At 41.6% G+C, this 27,897-nt stretch overlaps 1 protein-coding gene across 1 annotated transcript; it reads right to left on the reverse strand.

Annotated features, from left to right (window-relative positions):
- Positions 1-15,191: 15,191 nt before the first annotated feature.
- LOC137063802 (coagulation factor XIII A chain-like) lies at positions 15,192-27,348 on the reverse strand. Its single transcript, XM_067435070.1, has 14 exons — positions 27,222-27,348; positions 26,953-27,144; positions 26,569-26,820; positions 24,354-24,472; positions 23,067-23,174; positions 22,766-22,943; positions 22,509-22,647; positions 20,690-20,793; positions 20,517-20,605; positions 19,812-19,965; positions 18,972-19,250; positions 18,703-18,863; positions 17,175-17,311; positions 15,192-16,888 (listed from the first exon to the last, which is right to left on the reverse strand). Exons 1-14 carry the CDS (start codon positions 27,346-27,348, stop codon positions 16,582-16,584), a joined length of 2,346 nt encoding a protein of 781 aa, XP_067291171.1. The 3' UTR covers positions 15,192-16,581.
- Between the last annotated feature and the right edge of the window lie 549 nt (positions 27,349-27,897).

Here is a 27,897-nt window from a genome sequence, read left to right on the forward strand (position 1 = left end):
TTAGTTCACAGTGGTAATGTTACCAGATGCAACTTTTGATCTTAAATACACTATATTGGCAAAAGTATTGGGACACCCCTCCAAATCATTGAATTCAGGTGTTCCTATCACTTCCATGGCCACAGGTGTATAAATCAAGCACTAGGCCTGCAGACGCTTCTACACACATTAGTGAAAGAATGGGTCGCTCTCAGGAGCTCAGTGAACTCAAGCGTGATACCGTGATAGGTTGCCACCTGTGCAATAAGTCCATTCCTGACATTTCCTCACTACTAAATATTCCACGCTCAACTGTTAGTGGGATTATAACAAAGTGAAAGCGATTGGGAACAACAGCAACTCAGCCACGAAGTGATAGTAAAATCACAGAGTGGGGTCAGCGCATGCTGAGGGTCACAGTGCGCATAAGTCACTAACTTTCTCCAGAGTCAATCGCTACAGACCTCCAAACTTCTGTGGCCTTCAGATGAACTCAAGAACAGCATAGAGAGCTTCATGGAATGGGTTTCCATGACCGAGCATCTCATCCAAGCCTTACATCACCAAGAGCAATGCAAAGCGTGGGATGCAGTGGAGTAAAGCAGCCGCCACTGGACTCTAGAGCAGTGAGACGTGTTCTCTGGCGTGATCAATCACGCTTCAGTCTGACAATCTCATGGAAGAGTCTGGGGTTGTTTTTCAGGGGTTGGTCTTGGCCTCTTAGTTCCAGTGAAAGGAACTCTTAATGCTTCAGCATACCCAGATATTTTGGACAATTTCATGCTGCCAACTTTATGGCAACAGTTTGGGGATGGCCCCTTCCTGTCCCAACATGACTGCGCTCCAGTGCACAAAGCGTCGGTCCATAAAGACATGGATGAGGAGTTTGGTGTGGAGGAACTTGACTGGCCTGGACAGAGTCCTGAGCTCAACCCGATAGAACAGCTTTGGGATGAATTAGAGCGGAGACTGAGAGCCAGGCCTTCTCATCCAACATCAGTGCCTGACCTCACAAATGAGCTTCTAGAAGAATGGGCAAATATTCCCATAAACACACTCCTAAACCTTGAGGAAAGCCTTCCCAGAAGAGTTGAAGCTGTTAGAGCTGTAAAGGGTGGGCCGACTCCATATTAAACCCTACAGATTAAGAATGGGACGTCATTAAAGTTCATGTGCATATAAAGGCAGGTGTCCCATTTGTAATATAGTGTATGTATTAGTAAATGTTGAGATAAACATTATGAATTTCTAAATGCTGTATTGCAATGTTAGTTCATGTTATGTAGTTAAGTAATGTTAACAAATTCATTTATTGTGCAGTTCTCAAATACCATTTGTATAAAATTATATGACCAATAATTTAAAATGACAACATGTTTTTACATTGTTTTAACTCATCTATAAATAAGTTAAGCAATTAAAAAAAATCAAGTTATACAATATTCAGCTCATTACTTTAAGTTAGTTTAATGCAATTTAAGTTGCAATGACTCAAACATCCAAGTTGATTGTACTTACAAATGTAAGCCAGCATTTTTCACAGTTAATACAACTTTTAAGAGTTGTTTTGCTAGTAATTTGTCAAAAAAATATTCTACAATGTGATTAAGAATGGCCCTCGTGAATTTTGATAAATGCATGCTTTTTTCTGATCTTAGTGGGGAAGTTGTTAACAAGTTGATAAAGTACTTCAGATAAAAGATTGATGATGATGTTGTGATAATGGAAAAATAGCAAATAATATACTAAAGATGATACAAAACCTATCATATTATATTAGTTATGTCCATATCAATCCATCTATGTCAAATGTGGTCAGAAAGCCATCAAACTTGTCAGAGGCATGATAAGAGAATAAAACATGGAGCGGTTGAGATTACTTTGGGTGCAATGTGACTTGATTTTTAAAAAAGGTACTCAAAATAATAAAAAATTATAGCTCATTATTACCAGTTAATTGCATAAATAGACGATGTCCTTTTGGATATCAGGAAGTGTCTCTGAGGGCATGTCAAAAACACATTGTTTGAAAATACAGGGAAATGAAACTTGTGACATGATCTGAGGTGTCTGACCCGAATGGGAAGTTAAGTTGCCTTGTTCCATGTTTTGGATATTAATTGGTTCCAAAGAATCCAAAAGACATTTGTTCCTCTTCCACCTAATCAATGTTTTCACCAGAGATGAATCCATTAACTCTTCTCATCGTCCCAATGCTCGAGTCGTATTTAACATTTTAATGTAAAAAAAGATACCAAAAGGAATTTCTAAGATAGTAGCAAACTGCATCTTATGATCGACACCTCTTTTTTTTTTGCTGCAATAAACCAGCAAAAAGTAAATCTGTTTTCACCAAAGTTTGGACATCAGATTGAAAATTCACCATCTAGAGTAGAAGCTGCAGTCAGTTAGGTTTGTATATGTTAAATGGTTATGAAAACCATTAATGATAACTAGCACTTTTAGCACTTTGAGATTTTGTTTAATATAAAGTGCATTATAAATAAAATTTATTATTATTATTATTATTATTATTATTAATGATAATGGCCTTACAATAATTACTATGTGTTTTCTTGACTATGTGTGTTGCAAGCTTTAAAAAAAATCGCACATTATATTCATTGTACCTGAATGTATATCGAAATACTGTATTGTGTGTTTATTCATATATATATATATATGAATTATGTGTATATGAAGCCTATTTAAATGATGTTTGGACTCTTACAGTTACCTAAAAATATCCATTTTTACATTTTAGTATAATAGTCATCAAAACTATGAATCAACACAACTGGAAGTACATAAATGCTATTTTACAAATATATTATGTTGTTCTTAAAAATATACAACCCCAAATCAAGAAAAGGTGGGACATTTTCTAATAAAAATAAAAAAATAAAAATACAAGTTTTCCAAAATTGCTTAACTGACAAAAATACAAAGAAAATATTTCCAGTGTTTTCACTGATCACAGTATTTAGTAAATAAAACACATTTAGATTTTAATGGCTGCAACACACTCCAGAAACAGAAGCAAAATAAAAGTTAAAAGAAGAGGTTGAAAGGCTTGTAGAATATCCATTTGAAACTCTTTTGTCCACATGAGCAGGTGAATTTGAATTGAGTGTAAAAGAAGCATCTCAGTCACATTTTTGAATGCATGATTGCAAAGAAATCATCCAGCATTGTGAAAAAGATTTAGGGAATCCAGAAAAATCTCAGTACCACATGTAGGGTAAGGCAGGAAACCTCTGTTAAATGTGCATGACCTTAGAGCTCTCAGAATTTCGGGCTATCACCAGACCAAGCTCAATTTAAGATTGAACATTGGTCTGGCAACATGACATCATGACTTTGCGTAAACATACACGCCACTTTCTAAAGGCAAGTGGCGTGTTATCTATACGCATTTTGAGCTATCCGCGTGTATGTGTACGCCGTGTGATTCCGCGTCTATGTCTACGCCTAAACGAACCATCATCTCTGCGTGTATGTGTACGCCTAAACGAACCATCATCTCTGCGTGTATGTGTACGCCTAAACGAACCATCATCTCTGCGTGTATGTCTACGCCTAAACGAACCATCATCTCTGCGTGTATGTGTACGCCTAAACGAACCATCATCTCTGCGTGTATGTGTACGCCTAAACGAACCATCATCTCTGCGTGTATGTGTACGCCTAAACGAACCATCATCTCTGCGTGTATGTCTACGCCTAAACGAACCATCATCTCTGCGTGTATGTCTACGCCTAAACGAACCATCATCTCTGCGTGTATGTCTACGCCTAAACGAACCATCATCTCTGCGTGTATGTGTACGCCTAAACGAACCATCATCTCTGCGTGTATGTGTACGCCTAAACGAACCATCATCTCTGCGTGTATGTGTACGCCTAAACGAACCATCATCTCTGCGTGTATGTCTACGCCTAAACGAACCATCATCTCTGCGTGTATGTCTACGCCTAAACGAACCATCATCTCTGCGTGTATGTGTACGCCTAAACGAACCATCATCTCTGCGTGTATGTGTACGCCTAAACGAACCATCATCTCTGCGTGTATGTCTACGCCTAAACGAACCATCATCTCTGCGTGTATGTCTACGCCTAAACGAACCATCATCTCTGCGTGTATGTCTACGCCTAAACGAACCATCATCTCTGCGTGTATGTGTACGCCTAAACGAACCATCATCTCTGCGTGTATGTGTACGCCTAAACGAACCATCATCTCTGCGTGTATGTGTACGCCTAAACGAACCATCATCTCTGCGTGTATGTCTACGCCTAAACGAACCATCATCTCTGCGTGTATGTCTACGCCTAAACGAACCATCATCTCTGCGTGTATGTCTACGCCTAAACGAACCATCATCTCTGCGTGTATGTGTACGCCTAAACGAACCATCATCTCTGCGTGTATGTCTACGCCTAAACGAACCATCATCTCTGCGTGTATGTGTACGCCTAAACGAACCATCATCTCTGCGTGTATGTGTACGCCTAAACGAACCATCATCTCTGCGTGTATGTGTACGCCTAAACGAACCATCATCTCTGCGTGTATGTCTACGCCTAAACGAACCATCATCTCTGCGTGTATGTCTACGCCTAAACGAACCATCATCTCTGCGTGTATGTCTACGCCTAAACGAACCATCATCTCTGCGTGTATGTGTACGCCTAAACGAACCATCATCTCTGCGTGTATGTGTACGCCTAAACGAACCATCATCTCTGCGTGTATGTGTACGCCTAAACGAACCATCATCTCTGCGTGTATGTCTACGCCTAAACGAACCATCATCTCTGCGTGTATGTCTACGCCTAAACGAACCATCATCTCTGCGTGTATGTCTACGCCTAAACGAACCATCATCTCTGCGTGTATGTCTACGCCTAAACGAACCATCATCTCTGCGTGTATGTGTACGCCTAAACGAACCATCATCTCTGCGTGTATGTGTACGCCTAAACGAACCATCATCTCTGCGTGTATGTGTACGCCTAAACGAACCATCATCTCTGCATGTATGTCTACGCCTAAACGAACCATCATCTCTGCGTGTATGTCTACGCCTAAACGAACCATCATCTCTGCATGTATGTCTACGCCTAAACGAACCATCATCTCTGCGTGTATGTGTACGCCTAAACGAACCATCATCTCTGCGTGTATGTGTACGCCTAAACGAACCATCATCTCTGCGTGTATGTGTACGCCTAAACGAACCATCATCTCTGCATGTATGTCTACGCCTAAACGAACCATCATCTCTGCGTGTATGTGTACGCCTAAACGAACCATCATCTCTGCGTGTATGTCTACGCCTAAACGAACCATCATCTCTGCGTGTATGTCTACGCCTAAACGAACCATCATCTCTGCGTGTATGTGTACGCCTAAACGAACCATCATCTCTGCGTGTATGTCTACGCCTAAACGAACCATCATCTCTGCGTGTATGTCTACGCCTAAACGAACCATCATCTCTGAGTGTATGTCTACGCCTAAACGAACCATCATCTCTGCGTGTATGTGTACGCCTAAACGAACCATCATCTCTGCGTGTATGTGTACGCCTAAACGAACCATCATCTCTGCGTGTATGTCTACGCCTAAACGAACCATCATCTCTGCGTGTATGTGTACGCCTAAACGAACCATCATCTCTGCGTGTATGTCTACGCCTAAACGAACCATCATCTCTGCGTGTATGTCTACGCCTAAACGAACCATCATCTCTGCGTGTATGTGTACGCCTAAACGAACCATCATCTCTGCGTGTATGTCTACGCCTAAACGAACCATCATATCCGCGTGTATGTCTACGCCGTGTGATTCTGCCAACCTCATCTGACAGAATTAATATTTATAACCTAATTTTATATTTTGGAGCAACTAACTCTACTCCTACCCTAAACCTACCCACTCTCAACAATATAAAACGCATAACAGGCAAATAAATGTACAGTCACAGGTATTTATTGCAAAAACGGACCAAAAACAGTATAAAAGTATTAACTCATGTTGCATTCCAAGTCTTCTGAAGTCATACGATATCTCCATGTGAAGAACAGAGTTGATCTTAATGTTTTAGTCGTTGAAATGATGATCGCACCCCTTCTTGAACCGAACACACACACACACACACACACACGTTAATATTTCTGATTCAAATGATACACACGACGACAATGATGAGAATGATGCGATTGGTCACGAGACACACGAGAGCCAATGGCATTTTACCATCAAAGCTGACGTAATGACGCAATTGGTCACAAGACACACAACAGCCAATGCTGTCAAAGCTGACGTGACATTTCTTCCGGCGGCAATATTTGAAATGTATTAATCTTTGGCGGATGGACTCGACGTTACTGATCGCTATTGGGGATTTTCTTCACACAAATCAATTGTTTGGCCTCGGAACACTTGGGATATTTGTACTTTCTGAATAAATTGTGCCTGCAGTCATATCTGCCTGTTATCCTGTTTTTTATAAGACACAAATGGGTTTAGGTTTAGGGAAGCGTTTGAGTTACGCGTTCAAAATGTGTCTGAATATGTGTGTCCACAAGGTAAATGGATTTATAAACATACTAAATTATGTTTTTTTGAAAATGTAAAAATGCATAATGTTTCTTGTGATGGGTAGGTTTAGGGGCAGTGTGTGTGTGTGATGGGTAGGTTTAGGGGCTGTGTGTGTGTGTGTGATGGGTAGGTTTAGGGCCTGTGTGTGTGTGTGATGGGTAGGTTTAGGGGCTGTGTGTGTGTGTGATGGGTAGGTTTAGGGCCTGTGTGTGTGTGTGATGGGTAGGTTTAGGGCCTGTGTGTGTGTGTGATGGGTAGGTTTAGGGGCTGTGTGTGTGTGTGTGATGGGTAGGTTTAGGGGCTGTGTGTGTGTGATGGGTAGGTTTAGGGGTAGGGGCAGTGTAGGGGGGTAGAAAGAAACGGTGTCGTATAGTATATATATTTAATCTTGTGATTATGACTTGGTACAATTTTGAGATATATCAACATCTAAACTTTTATGTCAAATTAGAATTTTTGCCCTAATTTCAGAATGTGTCAAATTCTACAGGTCCAAAAAAAGCTTATGAGACACTGAGTGAGAGAGCAACCTGGGCTAACCTCAGATGCAGTAAAAAGAAAAAAACACAAGAGGGCATACATAGCTTGGGAAGTCAGATTTTAGTAGCTGTGAGCATAAACATTTGCCAATGCAAGACAAATGGCATGTTGTTATTTTTAAATTTAATAATTATTGTAATTCAGGGAGTTATTATTGCATATTTAAATTGATTACATTTCATACATCATTTTTGTAAAACATACGGGTTAATAATTTGAATACTTTTTTTTCACAGTGTTTCTATGACATATGTTCAATTATTATCAGTGACACCTTTAAAGAGATAAAAAAATAACCCCTTTTAAATTTTGAACTGTTTAGGCTTACGAGTTCTGAAAATAAGAAATGTATTGTTACATTTGCTGCTAATACTGTTGCGATGTATTTGTATTAGTGTTATTCTTGTTACACTCAGCTTCACAAGTAGAGGGCACCCTAAGCGTTACAGTTCCTTACAACTTACTTAAGATTCAGTGATCCATGAATAATGACATGCCGCCAGGAATAGTTTTTTCCTGATATTTTTTTAGGCTGACTTTGACATAAATATTTATAACTGTTAGTCATAACATTTTTCGAGTCGTATGTATATGCGGATGGGTCAGTGTATTGGAGCGTGTATGTGGCTGCTTGTCAAGAATGAAAAAAACAAAGTTTTATTCAAATTCTGAATATATATATTAGACCTATTAATAAAAAAGAAATAATAATTATATTGCCTAGACAGCACGCAAAGAGCGCTCCCTTTATAATCACTAAAAGCTGTCACTCATTCAACAAACGCAATTTCACAAAGTTCTGCAGTGAAGCTGGTATACAATGAATCTCTTATTTTCACAATGTCTGCATTTATAGAATGCAGACATTGCAGACACTTATAGAGTGCAGACTTATTCATTGTATGTTAACTGAACTCAGCGCCTGGACAAACACTTGAGCGGTGAGTGGGTTCCAAATTCAACACCTGTGATTGGCCAACTGCGTTGTAGAAATCTACAAACATGTCTATGTTTGGCTACATTACTCACTGAGGCGAAAACACGTTGGAAATGTAATCATTTGATGAGTGCAAATACAGATACACATTGGATCTTTTGCTAGCTCCTTTTCGCTAATAATATGCTATTATTTCGAATTCTTACAGAGGATTACAGATCCTAGACAAGCCGTTAAAAAAGTATATGAAGCCATGGGATGCTTCAGTGGGTGAGCAATTATATCATTTAAAGCAAAATTATATGTCTGTAAATGAGTATGCCTTGCAGTTCAGACCTTGGCAGCCGCCAGCAGATGGAACGAGCAATCCCTTCTGACTATCTATCGGCAAGGATTGGACCCCCCGCGTGCAGTTGCATCTCGCTGCATACGAGGATTCCATCGGGCTAGAACGCTTCATCCAGCTATCCATCCACTTCGCCACTCGTATGCAGGCGTGTCTCGAAGAACACCAGGACCAGTGTCTGAGCCTGCCATCCCTCCGTTGACCAGAATCCGTCAGCCCTCCAGAACCAGTATCCGAACCCATGCAACTAGAAAACACCAGACTAAGCTCAGCGGAACGGAGAAGACAGTTGGCCAACGGGGTAGGTTTGTATTGTGGAGCTTCGAATCACTACATCGCCAAGTGCCCTACACATCCGCCTCGTCCTTTGATGAGTGTGATCTATCCTGCTACTTACAAGAGTCGACCATTGAACCTCATTACCGCCGATATTTCCTTGCCAGTCTCCGCTCTCCTCGACTCCGCTGGGAACTTCATCTCAGGCGCCCTCTGCCGTCAGCTCCACCTCACAACGACTCGCACTCCGACCGTCTTCCAAGTTGAATCCATAACCAGCAAGCTGTTAAATTCTTCATGTGGAAAACATACACCTACTGGATCTGGAGGATTCCACCGCTGACGTGATCATAGGGCGCCCATGGTTAGAGCAGCACAACCCTGTCATTTCCTGGAAGTCCGGTGAGGTCCTCAAAAGGGGAGAGAATTGCTTCTCAAGTTGTTTGTCTGCACTGCCTGTTCCTTCCATGTTTCGTTCCAGGAGTATTCCCGTCTGTGCGTCTATTGAGAGTCCTCTCGAGCAGCGATCTGTCAATATTCCACCCTGCTACGCCCACTTCAGTGACGTGTTCTGTCCTCACCGGGCTTCCAAGCTGCCTCCCCATCGGCCATGGGACTGTGCCATCGATCTGCTTCCGGGTGAGCCAGTGCCCAGGGGAAAAATCTATCCCCTCTCCCTGCCGGAGGAGAAGGCCATGGAAGAATACACGCAGGAGGCACTCGATCAGGGCTATATTCGACCATCCACACCCCCTGCTGCATCCAGCTTCTTCTTCGTGGCCTAGAAGGACGGAGGCTTGCGTCCCTTCATCGACTACCGGCCCTCAATAAGATCACAGTCAAATTCTGATATCCCCTTCCTCTCGTCCCAACTGCGCTCGAACATCTCCGTGGTGCCACTGTCTTCACCAAGTTGGACCTCCGCAGCGCATATAACCTCATCCGGATAAGTGAGGGGGACGAGTGGAAGACCACCTTTGTGACCCCTACTGGCCACTATGAATATTTGGTGATGCCCTATGGCCTATCGAACGCCCCCCTCGACTTCATCCACGAGGTGCTCCGGGAGTTCCTCTACAAGTCAGTCCTGGTATACATCGATGACATCCTGATCTACTCTCGGAGCCTGGCCGACCATCGCCGTCACGTTGCAGGGGTCCTGCAATGCCTGAGGGAGTTCCAGTTGTATCTCAAGGCAGAGAAATGCTCCTCCCACCAGCCTTCAGTGCAGTTCCTTGGATATTACATTGACAGCAGTGGCATCCGGATGGACGAGAGGAAGGTGGACACCATCAGGATCAGGCCAACCCCTTCCACCATCAAAGAACACCAGCGCTTCCTAGGTTTCGCAGATTTCTACCGAAGATTCATCCAGAATTACAGTGTCATTTCCAGTCCCCTCACTCATCTCCTGCGCAGCAAGTCCAGGCCACGAAGGCCTTCGAAGACCTAAAGGAAGCCTTCACCACCGCTCCCCTCCTAGTCCATCCCGATCCCACCAAACCCTTCATCATGGAAGTTGACGCATACACCACCGGAGCAGGAGCGGTGTTGTCTCAACAGCAGGGGATGCCCAGCAAACTCCATCCCTGTGCCTTCTTCTCCCAGAAGTTCAGCCCGGCGGAGGTCAACTATGACATCGGGAACAGGGAGCTACTTGCCATCAAGCTTGCCCTGGAAGAGTGGAGGCATTGGCTGGAGGGATCCCAACATCCCTTCCTGGTACATACTGATCACAAGAAACTTGAGTATTTGAAAGATGCCAAGCGACTCAATCCCCGCCAAGCTTGTTGGGCCCTCTTCTTCACCATGTTCAACTTTTCCATCTCCTATTGACCCGGTTCAAAGAATGTGAAGGCGGATGCCCTCTCACGCCTTTTCACCTCCGAGGAACAGCCTGAGCAGTCCGAACCCATTCTGCCAGACAAGGTCTTCATGAGTTTCATTACCTGGTCCGAGGGAAACCCTGCCCTCCTCCAATGCCTCTGCCAATGCCCCGCCAGGCTGCCCACCAGGACTCCAGTACATCCCACGAACACGGCGCACCCCACTTATTCACTCCGCTCACACTTAATTGGGCACTGTCCACCCCTAGGGCCAATGAAACCCTCTTGTTGCTACAGGATCGCTTCTGGTGGCCCAACATGGCGGGGGAGGTCAGGAGGTACGTGAGAGGGTGTCGGGAGTGTGCCATCTCCAAGAGTCCCCGACACCTCCCTGCCGGTAAGCTCCTCCCGCTGCCTGTTCCGAATCGGCCATGGTCACACCTAGGAGTTGATTTCATCACTGACCTACCTGTGTCCGATGGCAATACCTGTATCCTTGTTGTTGGAGAATCTGTCTACAACAACAAGGATACAGGTATTGCCATCGGACACAGGTAGGCCTGCCTACGGCCTTAGAAACAGCCGTGTTAATGTTTAATGTGATCTTTCAGTATTACGGAATCCCTGAGCACATCGTGTCGGACAGAGGACCACAGTTTATCTCTCGAGTCTGGAAGGCATTCCTCTCGCTCCTACGTGTGACCGTAAGTCTATCGTCTGGTTACCATCCACAGACAAACGAGCAGACGGAGAGGAAGATCCAGGAGATCGGCAGATTCCTCCCTACCTTCTGTCATGGTCACCAGAAATTCTGGAACCAGTTCCTGGGTTGGGCCGAGTACACCCAGAACTCTCTCCGACGAACTCTCTCTCTCTCACAAACAGTGTGAGAAACACGGACTCGGGAGCGCTCTTGACCGATTGTAATGTAATGTAAAAACATATGTACTGTAAGCGGTGATGGTGTTAATGATTTACATCAGACATGTGAGAGTGAGCTTACAGTGTATCGCGTTCGGACTGCAGAGAATGTGCTCAGTGAAAAAAACACACTTTTCTTTATTATAGACCTGGAGTCTAATAAAAGTTAAAGGCAATAACTGCACTTTTAGTTTAAAATATTAATGTTAATGTCAACCCTTTTCTTTCCCTATTAATGTTTGCTGCTGCATCCTTTGCGTCTGACTGCTCTCACTTTTTGCAACTACGGGCTATGCCACGGATCAAACAGAAAATGCGCGCTGTGTTAACGCGCGTTAATAAATGTAGTGCCGTTAAAAAAAATAAGTATTTTAACACCCTCCCTGCTATTTTGCAAGTTCTCCCATTGGGAAATCATGGAGGGGTCTGAAATTGTCATCGTAGGTGCATATCCACTGTGAGAGACATAATCTAAAAAAAATCACAATAAATGATTTTTTAACTATTTATTTGTATGATACAGCTGCAAATAAGTATTTGAACACCTGTCTATCAGCTAGAATTCTGACCCTCAAATACCTGTTAGTCTGCCTTTAAAATTTCCACTTCCACTCCATTTATTATCCTAAATTAGATGCACCTATTTGAGGTTGTTAGCTCCATAAAGACACCTGTCCACCCCATACAATCAGTAAGAATCCAAATACTAACATAGCCAAGACCAAAGAGCTGTTCAAAGACACTAGAAACAAAATTGTACACCTCCACAAGGCTGGAAAGTGCTATGGGGAAATTGCCAAGCAGCTTGGTGAAAAAAGATCCACTGTTGGAGCAATCATTAGAAAATGGAAGAAGCTAAACCTGACTGTCAATCTCCCTCGGACTGGGGCTCCATGCAAGATCTCACCTCGTGGGGTCTCAATGATCCTTAGAAAGGAGAGAAATCAGCCCAGAACTACACGGGAGGAGCTGGTCAATGACCTGAAAAGAGCTGGGACCACCATTATCACACTCTAAAAAATGCTGGGTTAAAAACAACCCAAGTTGGGTTGAAACTGCACCGACCCAACAATTGGGTTATTTTAACCCAATGGTTGAGTTGTTTTAACCCAATGGTTGAGTTGTTTTAACCCAGTGGTTGGGTTAAATGTTGCTTAAGACAACCCAATTGCTGGGTAAGAATAACTCAACCATTGGGTTAAAACAACCCAATTGTTGGGTCGGTGCAGTTTCAACCCAACTTGGGTTGTTTTTAACCCAGCATTTTTTAGAGTGCAAGGTTACTGTTGTTACACTAAGATGTTGTTACACATGGTTTGAAATCAGGCATGGCACGGAAGTTTCCCCTGCTTAAACCAGCACATGTCCAGGCCCGTCTTAAGTTTGCCCGTGACTATTTGGGTGATCCAGAGGAGTCAAGGGGAGTCTTCCCATACCCTTAGCTCATTTTCTAATACTCAAAGTTGATAGGGATCTCTAGCAAAAACCCCATCTCATTAGTCACTGATGTAATCATAGTGATTGATTAAAATGGAACATGAATTTGCTGTGTTGAAGCTATGTTAAAAAGCACTTGTGAACAGGCTTTTGATCACCTCAATAATGTATTAAACTCTCTTAATCAACTTTTAATACTTGACATTTTGTACTATAACAACTAAATTAACAAATGTTTTTATTTATCTCTTAAAGGTGTAATGAACTGGATTTTTTTAATATACTGTTGTCTGAAGTCAACTAATGATGTTCGCATGGTTTTTACATTCAAAAACATCAGAACTAATAAGTAATAGGCTATTTTCTACACTGGTTTTGAGGCTCTCTCCTGAACGCTGGGTTTTGATGGGCGTGCCGCACTGGAGACTTAGAAGTAAACAACCTTGGTTATGATTGGATAAGATCTGCATATTTAATGAGCTTCAACTCCCTTGTCAGTTTACGGAAGGGATTGTTTTGAAAGGGGTAACCCGAAAAATATGAACAGCAGATCAAGAAATTAATGTCATTTCACTATTTAAGATTTACCGGCCTGCCGACCTGATTACGTTTTGGTAGCCCGCCTGGAAAACACAGCCCCGGGACGTCGGGCTTTGCGAGCCCTGCCCCATACATGTCCACGTCTGATCCCGGATCGCAATGAACCAGCAAATAAAGGATCCTTAAGCCTGTGACAGCGTGCTAAGGTATTAGACACCTACACATAATCAATACGATCTGTAACAATGCAATAGTTGCACATATAAAAACATGTTTTACTCGTATAAGTGTGTTGCACCGTGTGTTGCATATTGTCGGATCCAATATAGGTGTTTCAATCTCAGTATGTCTGCAAATCCAGTGTCGGCCTGTGTCTTGTTTACAAACTATATTATCTTGCTATCTCCGGCATGTTTATTGCTCGTTTAGCTGCACAAGTCTTTGGACGGGGCTACATAAGTAGGCGTACACATCTATCTGTAGAGGCGGTGTTTCCCCCTTCTAATATGTCAATGATTTGAGAGCTCTTGTTTTTCTTTGCGAAAAGGTTGGGACAGGTAGCAATAAGAGGCCGAAAAAGGTACATTTATGTATAAGGAACATCTGGAGGACCAATTTGCAATTTATTAAGGCAATTGTCAACATGAGTGGGTATAAAAAGAGTCTCTCAGAGTAGCAGTGTCTCTCAGAAGTCAAGATGGGCAGAGCATCACCAATTCCCCCAATGCTGCGGCAAATAAAATGTGGAGCAATATTAAAAGTTATCATCTACAATGCATAATATCATCCAAAGATTCAGAGAATCTGGAACAATATCTGTGCGTAAGGGTCAAAGCTGGAAAACCATTCTGGATGCCCATGATCTTCGGGCCCTTAGAGGGCTCTGCATCACATACAGGAATGCCAGTGTAATGGAAATCAATATGGGCTCAGGAATACTTTCAGAAAACATTGTCGTTAAACACAATTCACCGTTGCCAGCTAAAACAAAAAAAAATAAGCCATATCTAAACATGATCCAGAATTGCAGGCATTTTCTCTTAAAACGTTATACTAAAGTCCAGGCCTGGTCCTCTCTCATCCTTCACTGGTGTTGCTCGTCCATTAATGCCTTCAAACTCCCTCATGAGAGGTCTCACCCACTCCTCCCACGTCTCTCGCTTGTCCACCTCGCCACAGTGTATTTTAGATCTCTAAAAGGAAATGTGTACCTACTTAAAGATTGGATAGTTTGCCTGAAAATGACAATTCTGTCATCATTTACTCACCCTTATGTTGGTCCAAACCTATATGAGTTTCTTAGTTTTTTTTTGAACATAAAAGAAGATACTTTCAAGTAGCCATTGATTTCCATAGTAGGAAAAAAATCTCAATGGTTGCCGTCAACTGTCTGGTTACCAACATTCTTTAAAATATATTTTGTATTATAGAAGAAAGAAACTGAAAGGGGAACAACTTAAGGGTGTGTGTTTTGTTGTTGTTGTTGTTGTTTTGGATGAATGATGACTTAAACCATTTGCATAGTTGGTCTTCAGTGTTAAGAATGTTTTAAAAATAAAGGGAATCAAGTTTTTTTAATTCTAAAAATACAGAGATTTTTCTAAGGAATGTCCTCATTTAGCTAAGTAAACATGTTTGTGATTTAAAAAAAGCGTTAACTGGTTTTTCAACTGTAAAATTTCAAATTTGAGGTTGTGATGTCCAACAGAAAATTGGCAATATAGATAATTCCATAAATCAAAAAAAAGTTTATTGTTATTTTGCTTTAGTACAGCCTATAGTCCATAGCATTAAAGCAGAGAAAATTAACAATATATTGTGATTAATAGAGTTTGAGGAGGTCTGGAGTGGCAGAAAAGTATGTTAGAGTGGTACAGGATATGTATGAGAGCAGTAGGACAGTGGTAAGGTGTGCCGTAGGTGAGACCGAAGGACTTCACGGTGAAGGTGGGACTGAATCAAGGATTGGCTCTGAGCCCCTTCTTGTTTGCGGTGGTGATGGACAGGCTGACAGATGAGGTCAAACAGGAATCTCCATGGACTATGATGTTTGCGGATGACATTGTGATCTGTAGTGAGAGCAGGGAGCATGTGGAGGAAAGTCTAGAGAGGTGGAGGTTTGCTCAGGAGAGAAGAAGAATGAAGGTTAGTCGCAGCAAGACAGAATACATGTGTGTGAATGAGAGAGAACCAAGTGGAACAGTGAAGTTACAGGGAGAAGAGGTAAAGAAGGTGCAGGGTCAACAGTCCAGAGCAATGGGGAGTGTGGAAAAGAGGTGAAGAAGCGTGTGCAGGCAGGTTGGAATGGGTGGAGAAAAGTGTCAGCAAGGGTGGATAAAAGTGTTCTGGCAAGAATGAAAGGAAAGGTGTACAGGACAGTAGTGAGACCAGTGATGTTGTATGGTTTGAGGAAAAGACAGGAGGAAGAGCTAGAGGTAGCAGAGCTGAAGATGTTGAGGTTCTCTTTGGGAATGACGAGGATGGATAGGATCAGGAATGAGTACATCAGAGGGACAGCACATGTGAGATGTTTTGGAGACAAAGTTAGAGAGGCCAGGCTGAGATGGTTTGGACATGTTCAGAGGAGGGAGAGTGAATATATCAGCAAAAGGATGCTGAGGTTAGAGCTGCCAGACAGGAGGTCGAGAGGAAGACCAAAGAGGAGGTTTATGGATGTAGTGAAGGAGGACATGAAGGTAGTCAGTCTAAGAGAAGAGGATACAGAGGATAGGAATAGATGGAGGCAGATGATTTGCTGTGGCGACCCCTGAAGAAAAGAGCCGAAAGGAAAAGAAGATTGTGATTAATAGAGTTAGTTAAGATTTCCACAACCAGAGAACACCCCCCAAATAAAACACACTACCGATTTGGATGCTGATTTTTCACGCTTGCTGATTTAAAACGATAGTTCACCCAAAAAGGTCCTTCCAACCCTCTATGACTAAATGTATAAGCTTTAAGTTTCACAAAAGAAAGTCACATGGGCTTGAAACAACATAAGAGTTGACATATATTTTGCATGAACTATCCCATTGACAACTTCATGGTGGTCAGGAAGAATTTGTTCTAAAGTAAAGGTAACATTTGATCATTTGATTCTCTTTCAAAACAACATTGGTAAAGCAAAGCAATGGTACTGGTAACTCTGCAATTGCGTTTTCCCTCCTGTTCACTGTGCCACTGTTGGCTCTTCTGGCACTGCTGGCACTTTTGGCTCTGCTGGCACTGCTGGCACTTTTGGCTCTGCTGGCACTGCTGGCACTTTTGGCACTAATGGCACGGCTAGCTCTGTTTGTGATGCTATATCTGTTTTCTCTGCTGGCGCCAGCTTTTCTTCTTTCAATATTTCGATTTCCAGCTGATTGGTGACCTGTCTCAGTAAAGGGCAGTCTAGACACGCCATCAGAACCTTCTTCCCAGAAGATCGAGGGAACACCAACACTTTATATTTCACTGAGCCACCAGGCAATATCTCACTGCAAGTGGAACACATAAGAGACAAAATATTTGGAGAACTCATCTAAATGTGTATTTATTTTTTTATGTATGCTTATTCTTGGCTGCAAACCTAACAAGATATATTTTACACAAAAAGATCATTATAAATACCAAGTTAGGGACATAGGGTATATCTACAAGAATATTTGTCTTTGCATATCTCTGTGCATGTTTATGGTTATGTGGTGGAATAGTTATTTATTTATTTATTTATTTGCATTTGCTTTATTTCACCAGCCAGTGAGATATAAATATGAAGTTTACCTGTAATTTTTAATTTTAATCGGTATCAGACCAGGTCCATCAAGGCGGAGCTGAACCTGTTCCAGGGTGAAATTGAAGGGATTCTGGAAATTCACGATGACCCTGAGTTCTTTGCCAACTTGGGGGGTTCCAGACACCTGTTGATGAATTATAATGTAGCGCACCAACAAATGTTTAGTGCTTTTACATAGCTCTTTGTACATGTAAGTTTGAAAAAAACGTATCTAAAATAAGATCTAGTAACAAATATGTAACTAGAAGTACAGAAAATCTGCAGCAAGTGTTGCAACAGTAGGGAATGGTAAAATTACAGGTTGATCTTGATATTTCCTTAACTTCTTATAATGATTTGTTTTTATCTGTTTTTTTTTTTTTAGTTTTGTTTTTTTTTAGTTCATGCACTACAAATAATGCTTAGTTAAGTTATTGGTGAAGCAACTGACACCAGAGACAGCAAGTGACACTACAAAAGCCAATAGGACCATTTATAATCAGTGATTCTGTCCACGCTGGATGTGGTGCACTTTTCCAAATCCATGACCATAAACTCATGCCACATTCTATTTCTGATGTACTCCATGCTCTTGAGCTCTTTCAGACATGAAAGACATATACATTTGCAATGGTCGCTTTGATGTGTCCAAGTGCTGACTTAATGGAGTGCAAGGCAACAGCACTGATGTAGACGTGTTACACTCAACATTTCTACCAAATGGTTTTAAAACTAACATTAGTGGAATCTGCACCCCTGAAGTCATCAAAAGCCACATTTCCCCAAGGATTTTTGGGGTGGCACTCAGTGTGTTTCGACTACAGGGACTGGGGTCTAAATGAAGTTCCAGGTAAAAATTTCCCCCTTGGAAAGTCCCTGCTTGAGATAGTACTTTTTCAAAGTTTAGAAACTTTCAGGGTTGGGACTTGGGTGCTGAACATGCTGATTGATTGGCATTTTATTTCTTCTGGGTAATTTCTGTGGAAACGCAGCTATAGTTACTTCTACTTTCAAATATATATTTTTTTCCTTTCAATGAAAGTCAATCAATCAATATACATGAATATAGGTTTGGGACAACACTGAGGTTGATAAAGTTAAGACAGAATGCTAATTTTGAATTTTGAATCACATTAAAGATGCAGTGTGTGAACCCACCGCTCACCCCTCCCTTTCAAAGCACATAGAGAAGCTAAGGTGGTCAACAGTTACTAGTGCTCTGTAGAGAAGTTTGTCCATTTAGGGCTACTGTAGAAACATGACGGTGCAAAATGGTGTCTTCAATGTAAGGGTGTGTGTAGATAGAAATGGCTCATTCTAAGGTGGTAATAACATTTTCATTAAGGTCTTTTATACAACACTGAAAACATAGTTATGTATATTATATTGCATTTATGTCATTGGATCCTCATAAATGTTACACAGTGCACATTTTTAAGAGACATGCATGAAATATTGCTTAATAAATCAATATTAAATTTAGTAATATTTACAATGTCAATATTAAAAACTGTATCAGTGCTTGAGTATATTTACCGTTATTGTGAGTTCAGGAGGCTGGAGAGTGACCATTTTCATCGTGGAGATGGACGTGTCTGTTTCCTCAATGTACCCGTACACCACAAAGAGCAGTTTGGCCTGTTCCAACAGGTAGGGTCCATAGTCTGCAGCATTGACATCTACGGTCAGGGACTCGGCTGTAAATATATTATCATCAAAAGATAGGGTTAGGGGTCCTAATCCAGTAACAGTGGTACTTAGAGCTGTTATAACGCAATCTCAAAGTAATGTGCCTTTCAACTCACTCTTTGAGGCTTCAACAGTTGCAGCTTGGTTTTCAACCTTAAAGGTTGTGCTGGTGACGCCGGTGTAATACGCCACACACCCAGTGATGATGGCACTGATGTTGCAGGTTTGGTTGGTCTTGTTCTTAATGTTTAGTGTCAGCTTGAAGTTGTCGCCAATTTTGGGGTTGTCAACCTGGATCTCGATGTCCACACCTGTTTCAGTGGCTGACAAGTAATCCCTGGCAGCAATGCCAAAACTCTCTGCATTCAGCATGACCTTTCTCTCCTTGATGCTCCCTAGAGTCAGAAGGAAATTGTTGGAATTTTCCACTGTTTCCCATAATATCACTACATGTACATAGGATGTTTGGCATTCTTATGGAAGTCTGCTAAATTATTAAATAATTGAAGGACTCTGTTAAGTCTCCTATGTGACTAGAACATTTTTGAGTTATTGAAACCAGCTGTCATTGCAAGAATCCAGAAAGCTATTTATTAGGACTGCCCTTGAATATCCAATTAGCCAGGATAGATAAACATTCAAGGCTTCCGAGGTACTTCAGACCAAATGAGGTTACGAACAAAAGATCATTAAACTCTCCAAATTAGTAAACCAAGGCCCTTGATTTGAATTCTGCATGTCAACCATAGAAAGTCAAAATATTCTTTCTAATCACTTAATAGTCACTAATACAAAGGTAAACTATAGCTTTTTGGATGTGTTCAAATTTAGTTTCCAACACTTAAAGGATTAAATACCCCTGTAAACTACCGTCCCTTCCTACATTGAATGCAGCTTTCCTGATCTAATGTCACATTGCTTTTTGATCCTGTAGACTGATATGGAATGTAACTTACTTTCTGCATATTTATAGGTAGAAGTGATGTCCTCATATTCGCTACTGTCCGTTTTTTTTGTCACAATGATCTTTCCAATATACATGGTGTCCACATGGATAATCTTCATTTTCCCCTGCTTGTCAGACTGACGGTATACCACATCACTGTTCACCTGAAGACCAGAGAAGTTTTTTTTTGTTTTTTTATCTATGTCCATTTGCTTGTAGAGAAGCTAAGATTTGAATAACTTGACATTAGGGATGTGTCCAAACCTGAATACAATTTGTTCGGAAAACAAATTATGTATTCTAAATGTGAGATGGGAGGAAAAATATATAGTTCTCTTGGAATTATATTGCTGGGTAATAATTTAGATAATTTGCAGGTATTAAGAATATGTGGGTATTGAAAATGCTTTTTTTTTTTTTTTTTTGAAAATGCTTTTGAATGCACATGTTTTTTTTTACTTTTGTTTTCCAATTTGCGATTATGTGTACTCTGTATAGGGAGTGGCAGTGACCGCAAATTTGTTGTGCACCAAATCTTCCAGCAACAGTCAGTCGTCTCTTTAAATGATAAGTGAAATCCAATGTACTGTAATGTAAACAACTACTACAATAAGCAAGTCATTTTAGAGCTCCATATAATTTGTTATTCATTCTCCGTGCCTTTATTGAATTCTGATTTAGGCTTCGGGCACATCCTCATTGACATGTACCTCACCTCTGCAAAGACGAACTTTGCATCGAACGGATAGCTAAGCTCTCCTTCTTTGATGGCATTGACAGACATTGGGCCACATCGATAAAGACCTGAATGACAAAAGGGAAATAACTTGTATATACGTAGCTTAAGGTATATTTATGATGTGCCAGAAGTCATGGCAAGGATCATACCATCGCTGGTCTCCTGAGGGGTGGCGTCGATCACCTGCCAGCCTGAGAATTTTTCAGGCAGATCAGGCCTCACCATGTACACCTCATTCCAGCAGTGATAGTTCCTTTATGAAAAACAGAATTAAGACTAAACTGTATTACTAATCAACCTGTCAAATATATCATATTGGCTTTATAGTTGTCAGGGTTGGTTGTCATAGGAGGAAGACAAAACGGAACATAATTGTGACATTACGTCCCCCTCAAAAAGGCGTGCCCTGACGCCGTGAAAAAGTTCATACATAAAAAGGGGTGGAGGCTTCGGCGGAGGGTGTGAAGCTGGTGATGGGCAGAGTTCAGGAGTAGGCGGGCACCAATACCATAGTGGCGCTGATGGTGGGAGGATCCAGGGCGGAGTCCTGACTGCCAGGGTGGACGAAACCCTAGGACCGATTGGCGGAACCGGTGAAACAGAGTGGCCAACGGACCAGGACGACATCTTAGGCCTGGAAGCCTGGTGCTGAGCTGCTGACTCACATGACTGAGGCGGTGACATGGATCCGGATGGCCAGAACGATGATGAGGCGAGCGAGGCCGACGGGGAGGCTGGAGAAAGCTGGAGCCTGCTGACGCCGGAAGAGTGCAGGGTGAGGGCGCAGCCCGGTAGGCCGACCTGGAGTAACGAGGGAGCCCAGCTGAGTTTCTGGGCAGGCGGGCCGCGGAAGCGATGAAGGAGTTTGCCAAGGCGATGGTGACGGGCTGACAGGTTGAGATGGAGAGATAGACCTGGAGGCTTGAGGTGTAGCCGGGGCCCCAACCGCTAACTGGGCTGGTAGCAGGAAAGCCAGAGGCACGGATGAGCCACACGGAAATGAGTGGCGGTGGCAGAGCCAAGGAGCTAAATGACACCAGTGGTGCCGACAGATCCAGGGGGCTGGCCACACTCAGCGATGGAGACAGGATGAGGACAGACGAGGATACAGGCAGAGGATTACCAGACTGGACTGGCGAAGATGATGATGATGATAGGGTGGGGACTTGGGTGGGAAAAGGATCCGTGGACCACAGATCAATCAGATCTGCGTCCGCTGGATCATCCAGGCCAGGTAGTCCAGATTCGGGTGGAGAAGGAGTTAAAGCAGGGGTGAGTCTATCATCTTTACTCACTTGGAGGGTCGGTTATTCTGTCAGGGTTTGTTGTCGTAGGAGGAAGAGTGCAAACCAGGAGATGAGGTTTCAACACAGACTTTACTTCAAATGGACGAATTAAGATCAATACATACACACAATAAACCACAATAACCAATGAAGGAAAGAACAAAGAAGGGTGTATAAATACACAAGGTAATGGAGGGCACTAGTTAGACACAGGTGGGGAAGATAACCTAATCAGAATCAAACGAGCACAGATGAAGGCAGAACGGAACATAATTGTGACACTAGTACATACAGTGGGGCAAAAAAAGTATTTAGTCAGCCACCAATTGTGCAAGTTCTCCCACTTAAAAAGATGAGAGAGGCCTGTAATTTTCATCATAGGTATACTTCAACTATGAGATCCAGAATGAGAAAAAAATCCAGAAAATCCCATTGTCTGATTTTTAAAGAATTTATTTGCAAATTATGGTGGAAAACAAGTATTTTGTCAAGAGCAAAAGTTAATCTCTCTCATCTTTTTAAGTGGGAGAACTTGCACAATTGGTGGCTGACTAAATACTTTTGCCCGACTGTACTAAACATCTGAGATAAAACTAATATAAACCTGCTAATTGTATTAACTGATGCACCCATTTTTCACAGTATAGGAACACTTGAATGGAACACTATTAAAGGATCTTACCAGACTGAATCTCTGGTTCGGCTTCGGTCCACTTTCCCTTCTTCATCCAGCACAATGTCTGTCTTCAGGTTACCCGTGTTGTCGTGAGCAGAGCAGAAGTTTGTGATAACCCGTGCAGGGATCCCGAGACAGCGCATAACTAGGTGGGACCATCACAATGTCAAGGTTATGCCACAATCTTTTTTGCAAGGCTCTATATAATCTGAATATCAGAACCAACAAAATACACACAAAGAATGTGCAGTGGCCATACTCACAAGTGTTCAGCACACCAGCAAACACCCAGCACTGAGCAAAGCACACAGGAAGAGCACCATCTTTGGCATATTTGAGCAGGATTTCAGCACTTCCTGTCCAGGCAGTGGGGGCTGTTCCCTCGGAGTAATCGCCACTCCAGTTGCCGACCAGGACACCATCATCGTCCTGGGCATTCATCTGAAAATATACCAGCAAAAAGTCTAAATAAACAACATGTATTATACGTATGCATATTCATATAAAATGGGTTACTTTTGTTGTAGAATTGTCCATACTTTGATTACTATTATAAAATCATACCAGAGCTGATCCTTGCCGAACAAGTTCAGTGGCACTTCCACGGTAAATTAGTGGTACTTTCCCAGCATCCAGAACCAAAAGACAGGCATCCAGAACCCCCTCTTCAAACTACAGGAAACCACATAAGAGGTTAATTTATGGGTGTCCAATCCTTCCCTTTTAAACTAAAAAATAAGAAAGCATATTTTGTCTATTTTTATATACTTCTCACAAATTTACTTAAAATTGCACTTAAGTATATTTGACTTATACTGACAGAAATATCCAAAGATATTTGACCTATACTTGTACTCAATCTTTTGATCGAGGTATACTTAAAAGTATAATTAAGTATTCAAAGTATACTTGGCTTGTAGTTGTGTTTAATCTTTTGATTGAGTAGCAATACATAGTTTTACATAGTTTTAAATACTGTCTTATAAACTTACATTGTTTGAGAATATTGATATAAAACCGATATGTTCCTAATTCTGCATATCAGAATTTTTGTGTAGGCTAGTCCACTGGTAGGGTACATAGAAGTTTACTTAAAATCTGCTTTACTCTTTTCCTGCCACTGAATAATTTTTACAGCTTTCAATGTTTTCACTGTTGTACTCATCTTCTAGTACAGAATCTCCAATCAAAAAGCAGATGAAGAAGAAGCAGAAATAAGTGATAGAAGATTGCTTATACTAATGAAATATAACGCGATCATCAAGCATTAAACAGCATATAAATCAAAACTGCCCACGTTACTGAATGAAATGCCGACCCATAAAGACCAAATGACTGAAGCTTTGGGATGCTAATGGACTCTATCTACTCCATCAGTGTTTGATCATTGTTCTGAAAAAAATAGTTAAATGCTGGGTAAGAGACCAGAGGCTTCAAATTCAATGTGAACATTTTAATGGCTTATCATTTAATGCATCAACTAATCTTCAACATGTTTGCTCTTAAACATTTGTTTTGGATTGGTCTATTTGGATTAATCCAAGTGACGGATAATTGCGCGACAGGTAGGATTCAGCTTACATCACTCATTCATTTCTATGGCATCCGCTAACATTGATTAACTGTCATGCAATTCTTAACAAATTCAGTGACTGTAATGTGGTGATCCAAGTAAGCCGTTACGCTTTTTCCAATGGTAGAGCCACAGACCCTTATATCGCCCAATAATAAGACATTGGCTGCATCCAAGCTTGCATACTTCCCTACTATGTAGAAGACAGAAAATGGTATGTGTCTCAGTGGGAGGAAATTTGTTTATTTACTGAGAAAAATCGTTAGATTTCTACCAACCTGTCCAAAGTTCCATGAACGGGGGGTTATGTTGTCAAAATCTCCATTGTAGATGATCCCCACATCATTCATCACATACTCCTGTCTGTCTTCATCTTTTTCCATATACACGTGATCCGCTGGGTAGAAACACATACATGCGTCATCCTACTGTACTCAAACGATAAAAGGATGGCCTTAAAGGGTTAGTTCGGTTCGGTTCATTCTCGTGTTATGCAGCACGTTTGAGCTTCAGCAAGAACTAATGATGTTCATTTTTGAGTTACGCAGCATGTCTAAAGGGGTCATATAATGCCATTTAATGCAAGTTATTATGATTCTTTAGTGTCTAAATGAAAACTTTGTAATATACTTTAATTAAAAATTCTCATTAGTATTGTAAGAAAACACTAATTTTACCTGATCAATGTTTTCACCAAGCCATTTCAGTGCATACGGCTTTAAATGATAAATGACCCCACCCCTCTGTTCTGTGGGCCGTCACGAGGAGTGTTGCCTTTGACAACAGTAGAAGCGAAAGAATGGCAACAGGAGTCTCTGAGGATAGATCTGTTCAACTTTATCAATTTGAACCAGAGTCGGAGCGGGACGAGATGACAGCTCTGACGAAATTCAACAATTAAGGTTAAACAGGACATTTCTGAATGGTTGGTTAATGTACAGGCACTGCCAACAAACATTTCCATGCAATCAGCTTGTAAAAGTGCATGTACCATTATATGACCCCTTTAAGCTTCAGCAAGAACCAATGAGGTTCATTCTTGTGTTACACAGCACGTTTGAGCTTCTCAGAACCAATGAGGTTCATTCTCGTGTTACGCAGCACGTTTGAGCTTCTCAGAACCAATTAGGTTCATTCTCGTGTTACACAGTACGTTTGAGCTTCTCGAGAACCAATGAGGTTTATTCTCGTGTTACTCAGCACGTTTGAGCTTCCTCAAGAACCAATGAGGTTCATTCTCGTGTTACACAGCACGTTTAAGCTTCAACAAGAACCAATGAGGTTCATTCTCGTGTTACGCAGCACGTTTAAGCTTCCTCAAGAACCAATGAGGTTCATTCTCGTGTTACGCAGTACGTTTGAGCTTCTCAAGAACCAATGAGGTTCATTCTCGTGTTACACAGCACGTTTAAGCTTCAACAAGAACCAATGAGGTTCATTCTCGTGTTACGCAGCACGTTTGAGCTTCTCAGAACCAATGAGGTTCACTCTCGTGTTACTCAGCACGTTTTAGCTTCCTCAAGAACCAATGAGGTTCATTCTCGTGTTAGACAGCACGTTTGAGCTTCTCAGAACCAATGAGGTTCACTCTCGTGTTACTCAGCACGTTTTAGCTTCCTCAAGAACCAATGAGGTTCATTCTTGTGTTACACAGCACGATTGAGCTTCAACAAGAACCAATGAGGTTCATTCTCGTGTTACGCAGCACATTTGAGCTTCCTCAAGAACCAATGAGGTTAATTCTCGTGTTACGCAGCACATTTGAGCTTCCTCAAGAACCAATGAGGTTAATTCTTGTGTTACGCAGCACATTTGAGCTTCCTCAAGAACCAATGAGGTTCATTCTCGTGTTACGCAGCACATTTGAGTTTCAACAGGAACCAATGAGGTTCATTCTCGTGTTACGCAGCACATTTGAGCTTCCTCAAGAACCAATGAGGTTAATTCTTGTGTTACGCAGCACATTTGAGCTTCCTCAAGAACCAATGAGGTTCATTCTCGTGTTACGCAGCACATTTGAGTTTCAACAGGAACCAATGAGGTTCATTCTCGTTTTACGCAGCACGTTTGAGCTTGAGTTTTTTTTTTTTTTTTCAGTTGTATAGCTATCAATGGAGGCATAGAAAATTCTCTCAAAAAGTGTTTGAATTTGTGTGACAGATATGAACTTTCTTCATGTCAGGGCTAAAAATATTTAAGCTTGCTGTCACTTTATAAAATGGATAGTTCCGGTCCTTGATAACTATTGGTTGAGCCACGTTCAAAGGCATTGTAAATTACTTTACAAACATAGACCTGTTACTTCAGTACATCAATATTTCAATTATATTTTTATGGACTTACCATTTTATATAGGCAGTAAGCCCTGTGAAGCCATGGTTTACAGTGAACTTAGAACATCTAAGGTTTTCTAAATTATTTAGCTGTTCTGAATTCACTGCAAAATTCACAGCTTCACATGGCTTACCGCTTTAGCATAACTGTTGTACTCACCACGATCCCAAGGGTTGAACAGCACATAGAAATCGGTTTCGGGGTTCCTCGGACTGCGCTGTTTTACCAAATCTCCCACAACTACAACAAAGAATCGGAACCGGCCAATGATGCAGCTGGCGTTTGGCGTTACGCCCACAGTTATATAATCGCCTTGTTTTTCCACCACACGACTCTTCCAGTACACATTAGGTGTCTCTTTACCAATGGGCATAATGATGTAGGTGCCTCTGGTTTCACTAGGTGCATTGCCTGTGAAATGATAAGAACTGCAGATTTTACCTGTGCTAGACTATGGTGATATTTCATGTACTAATGTACTGCTTCTTTGTTACAGGTGTACTTTATCATGTATTGATATTTATTACTGGATGCAGTGCTCACCAATCATGAACTCAAACTGCACATAGTCCTGCTCTTCATTGTATTCCCGGTCAAATTTGATGATGAAGGTGAACTCTTTATTCCTGCGCACAATGAGGTTGGAGCCCATGTACTTGTCAGTTTTGTGGTCTATTTTGTTCTCCGTCACACGCATGTCAATGTTCAATACTGAGAGACTTGCAGCTTTTGTTTCTAGGGGAAAAAATACTTACTTACTGGCTACTTTTTGGTTAAGGCATGTTTAAATGCAAACATGGGTAAGACTTTACCTTCATCCGGGGGTCCCCTTGGCTTCAAACCATAAGCTTCAAACTCAGGAGGATTAACTTCAACTAAGTTTGATTTAGCAAAGATAGAGCGTCCTTGTCCCGTGGACCAAGAGTTGTTGTGTAACATGTTTAACACAAGATAACTTGATGTTTGCCTGGAGGACAGATCATGTTAATGTTAGAAAACTACTGACATAATATACAGACTGCCCATTTGGTAAACATGTTATATCAGGTGAGAACATAAATCTGTGTATTAGCACAACTAAAACTCCAACCAATCTTTTCATTAATGCTAAAGAGTTCAGAAAAACTCTTAAGTGTCATAAGCATTGAACTCACGGTCTGTGTGGAAGAGTAGATAGGTCTTCTGAGGAGGCTCCAGACAGATGTGCTCATGAAGAGCTCCATGCTGATTAATAAAGGCTCAGGACTTCCTCTTCCACTGGAGAAACATACAGCATCCAAAGTCAAGATGATCCCAAGATCAGGTCAGTCTGACATACAGCTGACTCTGTGACCTTGCTTCTGATTCTTGATGACAACTGCATATTCCAGACTGTCCATAACATTAATGTATGATAGTCATTCCTAAAGTATTTAATTTTGAAAGTTATGAAGTGAGCCCTTGAGAGGGCTGTTGAATTATTAGAAAAATAACCTCAGGTGTGCATTA

The sequence above is a fragment of the Pseudorasbora parva genome, chromosome 24, assembly GCF_024679245.1.
Source record: "Pseudorasbora parva isolate DD20220531a chromosome 24, ASM2467924v1, whole genome shotgun sequence".
In the NCBI taxonomy this organism is placed as follows: domain Eukaryota; kingdom Metazoa; phylum Chordata; class Actinopteri; order Cypriniformes; family Gobionidae; genus Pseudorasbora; species Pseudorasbora parva.